At 63.1% G+C, this 13,845-nt stretch overlaps 1 protein-coding gene across 4 annotated transcripts; it reads right to left on the bottom strand.

Moving 5' to 3' along the window:
• Positions 1 to 877: 877 nt before the first annotated feature.
• PUF60 (poly(U) binding splicing factor 60) lies at positions 878 to 13,371 on the bottom strand. 4 transcript variants are annotated; one of them, XM_029202251.1, is made up of 12 exons: positions 13,141 to 13,371; positions 8,623 to 8,718; positions 6,239 to 6,334; positions 6,035 to 6,124; positions 5,108 to 5,158; positions 2,881 to 3,042; positions 2,716 to 2,808; positions 2,356 to 2,569; positions 2,087 to 2,277; positions 1,822 to 1,957; positions 1,391 to 1,626; positions 891 to 1,315 (listed from the first exon to the last, which is right to left on the bottom strand). In XM_029202251.1, the coding sequence occupies exons 1-12, from the start codon at positions 13,162 to 13,164 to the stop codon at positions 1,016 to 1,018; spliced, it is 1,689 nt and encodes a 562-aa protein (XP_029058084.1). In that variant the 5' UTR covers positions 13,165 to 13,371; the 3' UTR covers positions 891 to 1,015. The 4 variants fall into 4 exon arrangements, with proteins under 4 accessions (XP_029058086.1, XP_029058084.1, XP_029058085.1 ...); XM_029202253.1 differs by lacking the exon at positions 8,623 to 8,718 and having other exon boundaries at positions 878 to 1,315; XM_029202252.1 differs by lacking the exon at positions 5,108 to 5,158.
• Positions 13,372 to 13,845: the final 474 nt, after the last annotated feature.

Here is a 13,845-nt window from a genome sequence, read left to right as displayed (position 1 = left end):
GGCGGCGGCGGCGGCGGCGCTGGGCCCGGCCCGCGCTCGGGACGCTCGGACCACGGCGGCCTGGGCGGGGGGCGCGGCCCGGCCGACGCTCAGACTCTCAGGAGGCGGCGGCGGCCCCGCATCCCGCCAGGCCCACTTGACCCGGCCCGTCCGCTCGCCCGCCGCTGTGCCGCAGCCGGAACCGCCGCCACTACCCGCCGGACTGCCCCGCCGACAACCGCCGGCAGCCGCGCGGCCCGCCGGGAAGCCGAGGCCCGCCCTCGCCGCCCCGAACTGCAACCCCCACAAGGCCTCGCGGCGCCGGTGCGTCCGAAGACCCGTAGCGGCACCGCGCACGGCCTGTCGGGAAGCTCGGTTCCCTCCCCCTGGCGCAAGGCATGGTGGGAACTGAAGTCCGTTCAAAGCCTGAGCTCCCGCACGCCAGCGACCCAACCGTTCCCGGGACCGAGGCTTCCTGCCGCCCCTCCCGCCCGCTGGGCCCCCTCCCCGGGCTTGGCCTCAAGACCCCACGATCCTGCCCGCCGCCCCTCTTACAGGGACGTGGGCTCCCGGAGGGTAGGGCGCCGGGCCAAGGCGGCGCTCATTTGCCTGACAGACTAAACGTGTCCCGGGACTTCAGGGGCTCTGGGCCAGCCTTCTCGCAGCACTGCCTGCGCAGGTGACAGTGGAGCCCCACAGAGCAGGAAAGCCACCCCCACGTTCCCCCGCGGCCCCATACGGGTACCAAGTAACCAAGCAGCCCCTGCTGACCCCGGCGAATGCCCTCCTCCCGACACTCAGGTCTCGGCCGCCAAGGCCCAGTGCCTCCGCACGGCCCGGGTGCTTGCCCTGAGCCGCGCCCGCGCCCCAACGGGACCCAATAAGCACAAGACCACTGTCAGACAGGAACGTTCAGGGCCAGCAGCATGTGCACCTTTATCCACAGGCTGGGCGGCTGGGCCCAAGATACCACCGAATCTCTATAAAACCCGGAGGAAACAAGGAGAAAGTGCAAGTCCAGGGAGTGGGTCTAAGGTCACGCGGAGAGGTCACTGTTATCAAAACGCTCCTGGTCATACACTTCAGCCACCACCTTGCGGCCAGCAAACCAGCGCCCGTTGAGGGCCTGGATGGCCTTGTGAGTCTCAGAGGCTATGGAAAACTCCACAAAAATCTTGACAATGATCTCTGCATCCTCCTCCTCGCCCTGCTTCTCCTGGTAGATGATGACGCGGTTGACAGCACCAAACTTGCCACACTCCTCGGTCACCTCCCCCTCCAGGTCGTCATCGATGTCCTTGGGGTCCACCATGTTGCGCAGAACCATCACTGTGGACTGTGGGGGGGGGACAGCTGAGAGCTGTGGCTGGCTGCACCACCCCGCCCCGCCCCACCGGCCCCGGCTGCCCACCTCCTGCTTGCGGAGGAGCTTCTGCATCACCATGTGGCGGGCGCTGCTGCCAGAGATGCTCATGTGCTCCTGCTCACTCAGCATCTCTGGCCTCTCGGACTCAGGGAACAGCTCCTCCTCCTCCTTCTCTTTCTTGGGCTCCAGGAGACCGAGTGTCGGAGGGCTGGCCAGGATGGGGTTCACCACTCCCACAGAGGGGATGGTGACCGGAATGGGAGGCCGGGCCGGGGTCACACCTGCAGCAAACCCACCAGGTCCAGCAGTCACTCCCCCCACCTCCACCATTCCCAGGAAGGAGCACAGCTCCGCTGAGCATGGCTGAACTGCCCGGGGCACAGGGGACTAAGGAAGCTCATTAAGGGCAGCTGAAGGCATCAAGCCCAGAGGAGGGGGCAGGAGAAGGAGGGAAACCTCGACCCACCCAGGCTCACCTGTGATAACTCCCGGGGCCTGGGCAGCCATGACAGCCTGGGGTAGAGCCCCCAGGGGCTGGGCCAGAGTCAGGGCAGGGGACACCAGTCCAGGTGTGGCTAGAGTACCCAGTACCGCTGCTCCAGCCACTGCTTCCTGCAACCAAGGCCACTGTGCTTAGTCCCCGGTCTGGCTGCCTCCACTCAAGACCAAAGAGCCAGTCCGCACAGGATCAGGGGGGCCTGGTGCCCACCACCAAACCCACACAATTCCACCAGCCCTTACCTGAGCCGTAATCTTGGCTGTGGCTGCAGCTGCGGCCACAGCAGCAGCAGGCGGGAGGCCTCCAGGTGTGGCAGGTGTAAGCAGGGGCATAGGGGGTGTGACAGCCTTGCCCACCCGCAAGTACTGGCCACCCAGGTCAAAAAGGTTCATGGAAGACACGGCATCCTGGGACGACTGGGCCTTCTCATATTCTGCAGAGCAGGAGTGGCAGTGAGGGCCGGCCACGGTGTCGGGTGGGTTTCACTGCCACCCCGCCTCCCCAAGCTCACCGATGAAGCCATAGCCCTTGTGCTTGCCGGTCGTGGGGTCCCGAGCCAGTGTGCAAGATTTGATCTTGCCGAAGGCCTCAAACACACTCTTGATGTCGTCGTCCGAGAGGTCCTGGTGCACAGAAGCCACGTAGATGCGGTTGAAGGCTCGCGCCTCCTCGGCCAGCTGGTCTATGATGGGCTGGGCCTGCCCTATGTTGCTGGGTCTGCCCACCTGGGGGAGAGGCAGGGATGAAGAGTGCCCAGTCAGCCTAGGCCGGGTCGCTGCAGGCTCCTGGAGGGGCTGCTCTGCATCTCGGGGGGACTGAACACAGCACACCCGTGCCACGTGCTGACCCCGAGGTCCACCCCCGGCCTCACCTTGATGTTCCTGCCTCCCAGCATCACGGAGTTCATCTGCTCCAAGGCCAGCTGGGCGGCCTCTGGGACCTCGTACTCCACAAATGCAAAGCCCTGGACGCAGGAACACGCTGTTAGGCCTGGAGAGCCCGGGGGTGGGGCGAGGCAGGGCAGACGGAACCTCACCTTGTGCTTCATGGTGACGGAGTCCCAGGACATGTCAATGCTCTTGATGGGTCCGAAGGGGGCAAAGGCCTGGCGAATGGTGTCCTCCCCCAGCTCGTAGTAGATGGAGCCCACGTAGACCCGGCACATGATGGCTAGTGCCCGCTGTCGCTGAGCTGCCATCTGGAGCAGGACACAAGGGGAGAGAGAGCCACTGGCTTGTGAGGGGGTGGTGGGAGGCTGGGCAGCCCATTCCCCTCCTGGCCCACCCACCCAGCTCCGCTTGGGGAGGGCTCCCCACACGGCAGCGTGGTACAGGCTCAGCCCCTGCAGTCAGGGTGGTGGGGGTCGGCAGGACCCCACCCCCAGGAAGGAAAGGCAGGCCTGGAGGCAGGAGACGAACGCACCCCGGCCCACCCAGGTCCCGGGCAGACTGACAGCGAAGCTGACAGGTGGTCGCAAGGCAGGGCCGCAAGCCCTCCAGTTTGGGGCCGGGCACCCAGGTGGGCTGAGAGGTCCTCCCAGGGTCCTGGCCATGCACTCCGACAGAGAGGGAAGGGGGAGCCGCCAGGCTGCAGGGACCCACTGGTGTGGAGGCGAGACAGGGGACAGAAGACAGGGCAGCTACCGCCCAGAAGAGACCCCGGGGAGGAGGGGAGGAGCCTAGACAGGGGCTCCCCGGAGAGAAGACGAACAGCAGCCGCTCGCGCAGGGCCCCAGAGCCTGAACCCTCACAAAAAAGGGCTGCTACTCCCCGGGAACATCAAGAGGTGGCAGAGCCGCCAAAAGAAGCCCCTGGGCTCTGCTTGGGCAGACACACCGCCTCCACGCTGGGGCGAGCATGGCAGCTGTGCCGAGGGACCTCCCCATTCCCTCAAGGAGACAGTTCCCACCCTGCCACCTCACACATGACATGCCTGGCAGGGAGGGTCCTAGAGCCACACGCCATGGGCCACTGGGAGGAGCTGGGCCCAGGGAGGAGACCACAGGCCCAGGGCAGGCAAAGGAGACGGGGCCCTGGCTCTAGCCCCTCAACAGGGGAGCCCCACACCCTCACGAGGTTCCCCATAACCAGAGGCCAGCTTCTTTTAGATACATCAACTGGCCTAGAACAGGCCGGGCCCCCCGTCCCTCAAAAAGGGGCCTACAAATAAGGTTCACATCTCCCCCAGACTAGAATTCCCCCCCCCCACAAATGGGACTCCCCTCCTCAAACTATACTCAACGAACAGGCCTCAGGCTCCCTGCTGAGACCAAGGACCGCCCCCTCAAAAGTAGAATTATGTCCCCTCTCGCATCAGGCGCCCCAGACATAAAACCAGCTGCCCCTCAGGTCAAAGTTTTCCAAGATAGGAGCTCGTCTCCTCTTCAGTGTGGGCTCCCCAACAGCAGGTGTGCCAAAAGCCCTCTCCCTGACCTGCCCCCACAGACAGACGCTTCCTAAAGAGGACACAGGGACTGTCTGGTCCTCGAGGTCAGGACTGCGTCTCCCCTGCGAGAGTGGCACGCCCAGGGATGACCCCCCGAGAAGGCCACGTTTCCCCCTTGGACTCCCCAGAGGGGCCTGGCCTCCTCCTCAGCCTGCCTCTGGGGGATGGAGGGGCTTCTCCTTCCCAGACTCCTGCTGATAGCAGCCAGGGCTGTGGCCGCCGCCTCTGCCTGGCCCCTGGCCCCTCTGGCCGCCGCCTCTGCCTGTCCCCTGGCCGCGTGGCCTCCGCCCCTTGCTGACAGCCAGGCCCGAGGCCCAGTCCTCGTGCTTCCCTCTCTCATTTGCTTGGGTCCCCCCAGCCCCCCACCCCATCCATCCGTCCTCCCTCCAGGGTTTGATGGGGCCATGAGTTAAGACCCTTCTCTCCTCGGGGGCCTGATCCCAAGCCAGGAGCCCGAGCAGCCTGGAGACCGGCGGAGCTGGAGGCCCGGCGGTGCACCCCGTGCGTGCAGGTGGCATGGGTGCAGGCGGGCCTGGCGTGGGCAGCTACCCTCCTGGCCGGCTGCCCTCCGCAGTTACCTGGCCGGTTAGTTTTAAGGCGGGCCCTCAGAGCAGATGTAGGCCTCCCCAGGGGCGGTCCCGGGGTGGGTGCCCCCCACACCACTGGCCCCGCCACGCCTGGCGCTCTGTTGCGCTTGTCCCGAGCTGGCGGGCAGGGCCGGCTACGGGGAGCAAGGTCCCCAGCACGCGGGCCGCACTGCCCCCCTCTAGCCCTGACTAAGGACATGAGCCCCGGAAGAAGTGAGCATGTCTATTGACCGATTGCAAAGGTGAGAGAGGATCTCCAAAGCCCATTGTCACTGCTGCCATCTGAAAGACAGTAAAGACAGAGTTCAGTCTGTTGGAGCCGAGCAGTCTCCGCTCTCGTCACACCTCACGCAGACAGCGGCAAGGCCCGGAGTCCCCGCCCTGCCAGGAGGCCCGCCTGCCTTCCCACACTGCCGGCCAAGTGGCCAGCTGCCGGCACCTGCCCAGGGGGGCCTCAGAGCCCCAGGTGCCCCGCCCCGCAGCCTGGCTGGCGGGGCAGAAGGAAGGGGGAAGGAGGAGAAGGAGGAGAAGGAGGAGGGGGAGGAGGAGGAGGGAGGGGAGGGAGGGGAGGGGGAGGGAAGGGGGAGGGGAGGAACTGATGGAGCACAGTGAAGAGCCAGGGCATCTCCTGGCAGCGTGAACATCTGAGGGGCAGGGGGCGGTGGGAGGGGGCTCGAGGCCCAGGCACCTGTCAGCCTCACCCTGTCCTCTTCCCCAGAGCCGAGGCAGCCTTTGGCCACAGGCCTAGAGCAGGGCCCCGTGGAGGCGTCCCCAGCCTGTCCTCTCAGTCCTGGGCCCCAAGCCGAGGACTGAACTCCCTGCAGGGGGGCCCGACTGCTCTTATCCGAGGCCATGGGGGTGGGGAGGAACATTCCTAGGGGCTGCAACACCAGCCACGCCGCCTGGGGGCACACGGGCTCAGGGCCACAGTCTGAAGTCCAAGAAGAGGAGCCGATTCGGGAGGGGCGGCGGGGCGCAGAGGAGGGTTGGGGGGGGCCGTGGGTCAGGCTGGGCCACTCGTGCCCCAGGGAGGAACCCGGGCGTCCCAAGGAGTCCTTGAGAAACCGAGCAGCACGACACCTTGCGGGGACAGCCGCAGGCACCAGAGGAGGAAGAGAAGGCAGAGGAGGCGGGGGAGGGGCGGGGAGGGCGGCTCACCTGCAGGTTGGTGAGCTGCTGCTGCTGGTGGGCGATGGTCTGCTTCACCAGCACGCTCTTGATGCTCTGCTCCATGGCGTACTTCTTGGCCTGCGAGAGAAGGTGTTGAGGAGCACTGGGGGGCCTGGCCTGCGGGGAGATGGGCCTTCCCCCGCCAGCGGCTTCCCCCTGCCGCAGCGCCCCGGGCAGGACACACGCTCTCACCTTCTGGAGGGCCTCCTGCTGCTCAGGCGTCAGGGGAGGCAGTCCCAGCTTTGCGGCTGTGCTCTGCCCGTTCTCCATCTTGATGGAGTCTGTCCCCTGGTGATGGGGAGCAGGGAAGGCATTAAGGACAAGTTCAAGACCTCCCTCACACGGCCCCAGGAGCCCACCCCACCTTCTTCCCCGACAACCGCACGTGGCCTGCAGCTCAGCCCGCTCCCACCCCACCTTCTTCCCCGACAACCGCACGTGGCCTGCAGCTCAGCCCGCTCCCAGGGGCAGACACGTCCTCACACAGACTGTCTCCCGCCTAGCCTGGACGTGGGTCTGCCCACCTGACACCCCTATGCCTGTCCCAGGCCGGTCTCCTCCAGGACCCACCGGGAGGACACACACCGAAGCAGACAGACACCTTGGGGGCCCTTGGCCAACCCAGAGCAGCTGCAGGACCCAGGCTTGCAGGAGTCACCAAGACAGGTAGCAAGTAGTGAGAGGGGCCCAGCCCTCGCGGCAAGCCTGACCCCAGAACCCCCGTCCCATGCTGCACAAGACAGCCAGCCTCAGCTGTCCTCTAAGACAAGGGGAGGGGCCAGGGCTCTCTGGAGGTCCTGGGACTCCTCACTCCCGGACCGCCTGGCACCCACACTTCCTCATGGCCCCAGCCACGGCCACAGACTCGGCTTCCCTGCTCGGGACGAGATCCAGGGGCCACTCAAAGAGCAAGTATGGGCAAGGGCTCCCTCCCAGCACAGCTCCAGGCGGTAACCCATCCCTGCACACTGCGCATACCGCCCGGAGAGCCCGGAGTTGTTCTCCCAGAGGCCATGGCAGCCCCGAGGAGGGCTCCAACCCACCTCCACCAAACTCCTCCCTGGGCTGTGCATAGGCACCCTGGCAAGAGAGGCCAGAAGCAGGCCAGCCACAGGGGGACAGAAGTGGACACCCACCAGCACCCTAGGAGAGCACAGGGAGGAGGAGACGCTTTGGTGGCGGTGGCGGTGGCGGTGTCCCAGCCTGCTGCAGACCACAGTGGATGCTACTAGGATTGTTTACATGCCCTCTATCAAAACTCATTTCTAAGCTGTTTGCGGGGGAAGAAAACAGTTGTGTAAGCTGGAAGAGAAGCATGGCCACCAGACCCAGAAGAGCACGTGTGTCGGGAGCTAGAACACACCTGCCTATCCACCAGTTACTGGGTGGCCAGCAAGCGCTCCAGAGGGGGTATCTGCAGCACCCAGCATGAAGCCTCGGGAGGGACAGCAGAGAAGAGAGGCAGGTCGCCAGCACAGGAGTGACGAGCAAGGACAGAGGTACAAAGGGGGCAGGAAGGGGCTGGATGACCCAAACGCCAAGAACCACCATCCTGACCAGCTGGAGTGTGGGGTTTCCAGCACAGGGTCAAAGGGCAGGAAGCCCTGGAAGCCCCTCCCCTGGCGACCCAGTCTGGCCCCTGCGAGGCTGTCCTTCCCGCTGGCTCCAAGCCCAGTTCTCCTTAGTGGGAGAGAGGCCCGAGAGCCTGGGGCTATGACTCCAGAGCAGGCTGTCACCATGGTAACCAATGCTACCCCCTTTCAGCCCCTTAGAAACTTTTCAATCTCCTCTTTGTCTTGATAAACAAAAAGCCCTTCTACCAACCAATGGCTGTCTAGACAGCCAGCCAGGGTCGGGGAGGGCTGGCTAGAGGGGCCCACCAGCTTCAGCCCCCATAACTTCCTAGGGTCCAGGCTGCGTGCCATGGCCCTCCCCCCAGCGTGCTGGGGGCCCAGCCGAACAGCCCCCCAACCCTCTGGGCGCAGGCGCTGCCGTGGAGAAGCGTGAAGAACCTTCTTACCCGGCTCCCCCTCCCATACTCCCACCGGCTCGGCGACCAGAACTGGCCAAGATCTCCCACGCCTACCCTGAAGCCCTGCCCCGAGGCCGCCAGACTTGGACTTTGACTTACACGTGGTTCTGCTTTCACGTTTTACTTAAGTCAGAGATCTGAAGTGAAACTGTATCTCTGGCTCTTAACAATACCCTGCACGTTCGGGAACAACACGTTTGCCCTTCTGTATGACACCGACAGTGAAGGGCTCCCACCGGCTGAGGTTCACACCCCACCTGACCACAGCCACCATCTGCCTGGTGTCTGAAAACACATGAGGCTTCAACCCACCACAGAAGCAGGGAGGACGCCAAGTAGAGGCAGGGAGGAGGAGGCTACAGCCAGGCTGGAGGCTGGGTGGCGAGTGAGAGGGCAGGACAGAGAAGAGTCCCTCGGGCTCCTCCCGCCCCACCCCCTGCCAGGTCTCTCTGGGCCCAGGGACGCGAAGGCAGGCAGGCGGGCGGGCGGGCGGGCGGGCGGGCGGGCAGGCGGGCCTGAGGGCGAGGATGCTTAAGGTCAGTACCTGTGAAGGTTTCCATTTGTCTCCCGCTGCCACCACTGCCGCCGCCGCCGCCGCCGCCGCCGGCTCGGACCCCCCTCCTTGCTGGCCATTGACCTGCTGCAGGCAGGAAGGAGATGATGTGACGGACGTCCACAAGACCCAGCCACCCAGGCCCTCTCTCGTCTTTCCTGGTTAAGAGCTGAGCTCCGCACGGACCAGGAAGGGAGGCCGGCAGGGGCCCAGGAAGGAGCCAGCTGTGACATGGCCCCTGAACACTCCTGACACTGCCTCACTGCACCTCACCCTGCCCACTCCTCCAGCACACCTGCAGCTGCCCAGAGCCCAGCACAAGGGGCTGGCCTGGCAGAAACCAGAGGAAATCTGTGGCAGCCCCGAGCTGGCAACGAGTCCCCAGAAAGAGACAGGGTAGAGAGCTGAGCTATGCTCCTGCCCCAGGCCAACAAAAGGCAGAAGTGGGTCGAGAGCTGCCCTCTGGCCACACAGCCGAGGTCCTAAAGATCACTTCCTTTCCTACTGGTAGGCTGGGCCAGGCCGGGCAGGACAAGATGACAAGGAGCGCAGATGGCCGTCTCCCTCCTGAGGCAGACAGAGGCACCTCTTCAGCACCCTGTCCACATGCCTGGGCCAGCCCACAGCTCAGCGTCAGCCCCAATGCCTTCAACAGTCTCTGGCCAAAAAGCCCCTGGGGCAGGTCCCAGGCCCCTCCTGAAGATAGCTCCGAGGAGGGCTGCCCTCTGAGTGGCAGGGCCGGGCAGGGGGTCTGCATGTATAAGCCTCCCTCCCCCAGCAAACTGTCCAGGGCTGTCTAACTCGGGGCAGATGAGAGCTTGGCCACGCCTAGAGGGGCCGAGAAGCACTGCCATGCAGAGCCAGCCCAATGGAAGGAGAAGCTCCCGACCCGGCTTAGAAGGGTGGCAGGCCAAGGGCAGGGGGTGGGCAACGTCACAGGGGAGAGGGTCTTAGTGGAGGGGCCCTGAGACTTCCCCACCTTCTCAGATGCCACACAGCAGGAACCCGCTCCCAGATCAAGACGAGACCCACAGGTATCTTGAACACAGGCGACAGCCATGCCCACCCTCAAGGGTCCGTGCACAAACAAAGCCAAAGGCTGGGCTGACCTGGCCAGAGCATGTCTCAGGAGTTCCAGCCTCAAAGGAGAGACAGCAGCACAAACCTGACTGCACTAGAGACGTGGCCAGCGGGCACAGAAGCTGTGGTCGACCCAGCCCTGCTGCCTCCCTGGAATCCCTCTGAACTCGGCACCACTGCTGCTTAGAAACTGTGCCCCAGAGAGAGACAAAGAAAAGGGGGGACCTGCTGACACAGGTCCCACCCAGTGGGTACATGGCATCTGGGGACAGGGTTAGTCTGGCTTTGCCCCAAGTTCCCTGGCAGCCCCCAGAACACACCCAGAGCAGAGGCTGCCTCTTAAGACCCACAGCAAGAGATCACTTCAGGCCTGGGGATACAATCCAACCTTTAGACCCCTGTGAACAGAGTCAACTTGAGGGCACACTTATAAACCACTCCCCCAAACTACTGTAATAGCCAACAAAGGAACCAGGACAGTGCTGAGATCAGAACACAGCTCAGAAGAGACTTCCCAGGAAAATTCAGTTCACCAAGAACTCTAGGAAGGACATCCTACCCCATTCATGGCAGAAACAAAGTTTCCAGTCCCACTGAGCCTAGGGTTCTGTTCTAGGCAGATGCTAAGAGAGCTTAAAGGAAACTGTCATTTATCATTACAGCTAGCCCTATGCTGTCATCCTCTGGCAACGAATGAAGCATGCCCAGCGGTCACAAAGCCCCCCACCCCGCCCCCCACCAGGCAGCAGTGCCTTCAGGAGTGCGAATCCCCCTCTGGCACGTGTGTGTGTGTGTATGGTGGGGTGGGGTGCAGTGCTGCCCCATGATTCTGGGCCCCAAACCCCAGCACTGTCAATAATCAACAGCCCAGGGCAAAAGGATTATTTCCACTAGAAGAAAAGGAAAGTTACATAATTACTTAACATCTCCAGGCTTCAGGCTCGTCAGGCCTGTCTCCTGGGGCTGGCAGGAAGATTCAGTGAGTGGCTCCATACAAAGTACTTAAGGCAATCCATCTGCACGTGGCAAGCAATCCATAGGTTTCAAGGATTATTAGTATTATCACAGCATCCAGAGTCAAGTGACCAAAGCAGGGCCACTGCAGGACACTGCCTTCCTTCCGTTCAGTCCCCTTGACACGGTGCCATGCTGTCCACTGCATGGCCAGGCTCTGTGCAGGGCACTGCAGATGCAGCAAAACAAGACAAGAGGCATGGCAACCAGCACCTACGTGAGATCATTTCTGTAGTTAACAAGTGCTAAGAAGAACATCAAGCACAGGGTGGGAAGAGCGGGACTACGGGGCACGCTGGGCCCCAGCACCCAGGGAAGGCCTCTCTGGGAACTGACATGCAGGCTGGGACCCACAGAAAGAGCAAAAAAGCAACTGTGCCCCTGGGGAGGGGGGAGGGTCCCAGTGCTCCTGCCAGATGGAACCCAAGGATGATGGTCCCAAGTGGGAGTGAGTCCAAGTGTCAGAGGAAGGGGCTATGGCCCGTTTCTGCAGCCACCAGGTGGAAGGCACACCCAAGTCAGAAGAGGCGCTTCTATATCTTCCTGGGTCCTTCCTCAAGAGATCACGTGCCATTCCACTCCACCTCCCACAAGAGCTGAAGCCACAGCTTAGGACAGCAAACCAGCACTGCTCAGCATGCATGGACCGGAAGACAGAGACCAAGCTCTCAATATGCCCCAAAAGGACTACAGGGAAACAGGTAACCCTTCTAGAAACCTATCCATTCAAAAGGTAGGAAAAGGAATGTGTAGGACCACAAGCTGGACTTCACTCCCACAAGCTGATGAGGTAAGCCTGGGCCTCTACAGTTTACATACACCTATTAGCATACACGTATTAACCTCTTGAAAGGAGTCAGACGGTCAATGAAGACCCTTATTGAAAACCCCAGCTTACAGGGTTTAGACTCAGTGCCCCTATCCACCTCTACTATGACACCACCTGTGTCTGGCCCTGTGCCACAGCAGAGCTGAGTCCCCCTGAGCAAGGCTGAGGCATGGTGTTGACGCAGGTCTGTAGACGCTTGGGGACGTGACTCTCACTGGCCTCTCCTGCTCCTACACCTTCCCAGGAGTTTTGGTGGCCTCCAAGCCTCCACCTTCACCTCTTTTCTAACGTCCCTCTCACAAAGGTAGTTGCTCTCGTGGCTTCAACAGGAAGCGGCTCATGGCAGAAAGAGGAGAGTGAAGTTAGCTAGGCCTGACAGTCACACACTGGGCCCCCCTCATAGCCTGGGGCCTCTCTCTCACCGGGGGTCAGTTTCTTCCCCAGTGCAACAGGTTCGGCCCCCTCTCTGGGCATCAGCCCCCAGCTGAGAGCATGGCCAAGGCAGTCTAAGTACACCCCCTAACCCTGAGATATCTCCCCTATCAGTCCAGCCTCCATCTACCTGCAAAAGCTGCCTTCTTAGACAGATCTCACCACATCAGTCTGAGTACAGGTCGGGGGAGAGTGGCAGGTAAAGAAAGGGATGTACCGTGTGAAGGGTCTCAGAGGGGAGTCAGTCGCACAAGCCTGGGAGGAAGAAGAGTGAAAGGAGACTTCACCACAGAAGTGCTGTGTGAGGAGGGGTTGTCCATCTATGCTAACTGCTCCATGTGGCTGAAGGACGAGACCACTAAGCAGGGCAGGAGGGGTTCCTTCCTCTAGGTGCCCGCACCCCCCTAGCACTTCACGCACCCTGGGTGGGAACTGGTCTCCAGTGCCCACCAGACCCCGGAAAAGGGCAAGACTGCCTCTGGTTCCCCACTGTTCCCCCAAGTCCTCGCACAGCGCTTGAGACAATGTGATCGCTCAGGAAACATACAATGAGAGACCACGTCTTCCCTTCCTGAGTGGGGCTAGCAGGACAGAGTCCCTGTTGGCTGGAAACCTCTTCCCCGCTGAGCATCAGCGATGAGCAAATTCACAGCTGTGTACGCAAGAAGCCAAGGCCTCCCTCCTCACCAGGCCCGACCGCTTCCTACAGGCCCCCGCACGCCCAATGGCCCCTTTCACACTAGCGGGAGGAGAAACGCCACGGTTCCCAGGAGCCCCGCCTTCAAGTCGGGGACACAGGCGCACCCCGTCGACAGAAGGGGACGACCGCCGCCGGGGACCGACCGGCCTCACCGCGAAGGGACCCGGCTCGGGGCGCGGCACGGCCCCCAACTGCGCCCCGGGTCCCCACCGCGCCAGGCCCTCCCGCGCCGGCCCCCGGAAGCTGCAATCTGCGGGCCGGAAGCTGCGGACGCAGGCCGGCCCCCGCCTCGCGCCCGCCCCGCCCCCGCCTGGCGCGACCAAAGGACGCGGGAGCTCGCGCGGGGCCCCGGAGCGATCGCCACATCCCCAGGGGACCCTCGGCGCCCTGGCCGGGCCGACAACCCGCTCCCGCCATCTGAGCGGCGGCCCGCGGTCATGGGGTGCTCACTTACTAGAGCTATGGTCGCCGTCGCCATCTTGCGCCCGTCGCGGCCGCCGCGCGCGCGCCGCACGCTTCGGCTCCTTCCGCGGTCTCGCGCGATCTGGGTGCCGGCGGAGAAACTCTCAAGAGGACGGAACTCTCGCGATTAAGGCCTTTTCCCCCGGCGACGTGGAAGGAAAAAGGAGCGCGCTTCCGGTGAGGGGAGAAACAGTTAACGCTCCGGGAGGGGCGGGTAGAAGGGGCGGGGCCGGGGGTGTCGGGGGCGCGCGCGCTGCCGCCCGGCCTCCGCTCGCCGCCAGCCCCGCCCTCCGCCGGCCTCCGTGCGTCCCAGTCCCACCCCTCGCTTCGTCCCGTGCCGCCCTCCGGCCTCTGCTCGGTTTTCTGCCTGCTTTGCAGGAAAACCCGAGGCAGGTCACAGACGGCCCGATCCTCTCCAGGGCTGCGGTTGAAAGCAGTGACAAAGAATCGCTGTATTTCGGACTCAGATTTCGAGATGCATCTTTGCATCATAACATCTCCGAATGCGCCTACCAATGCATGGTGTGCTGTCACCTAATGGCCGCATTTTCTCTTTCCTACTGATCCATAAAACAGTGCATCTTTCGCACTGATGGCGTCGTAGAGTCACTGACATACAGTCGGTAGAACTGCAACCCAAGAGACAGGCTTCTGAACCAATTCCGTGGGAAGGGTATGCACTCAGAGTCCCCTTAGT

The sequence above is a fragment of the Monodon monoceros genome, unplaced genomic scaffold, assembly GCF_005190385.1.
Source record: "Monodon monoceros isolate NGI ecotype Baffin Bay Population unplaced genomic scaffold, NGI_Narwhal_1 Super_Scaffold_5, whole genome shotgun sequence".
In the NCBI taxonomy this organism is placed as follows: domain Eukaryota; kingdom Metazoa; phylum Chordata; class Mammalia; order Artiodactyla; family Monodontidae; genus Monodon; species Monodon monoceros.
Note: the sequence above shows the minus strand (reverse complement) of the source record. Positions and strands in the feature narration are given on the sequence as shown.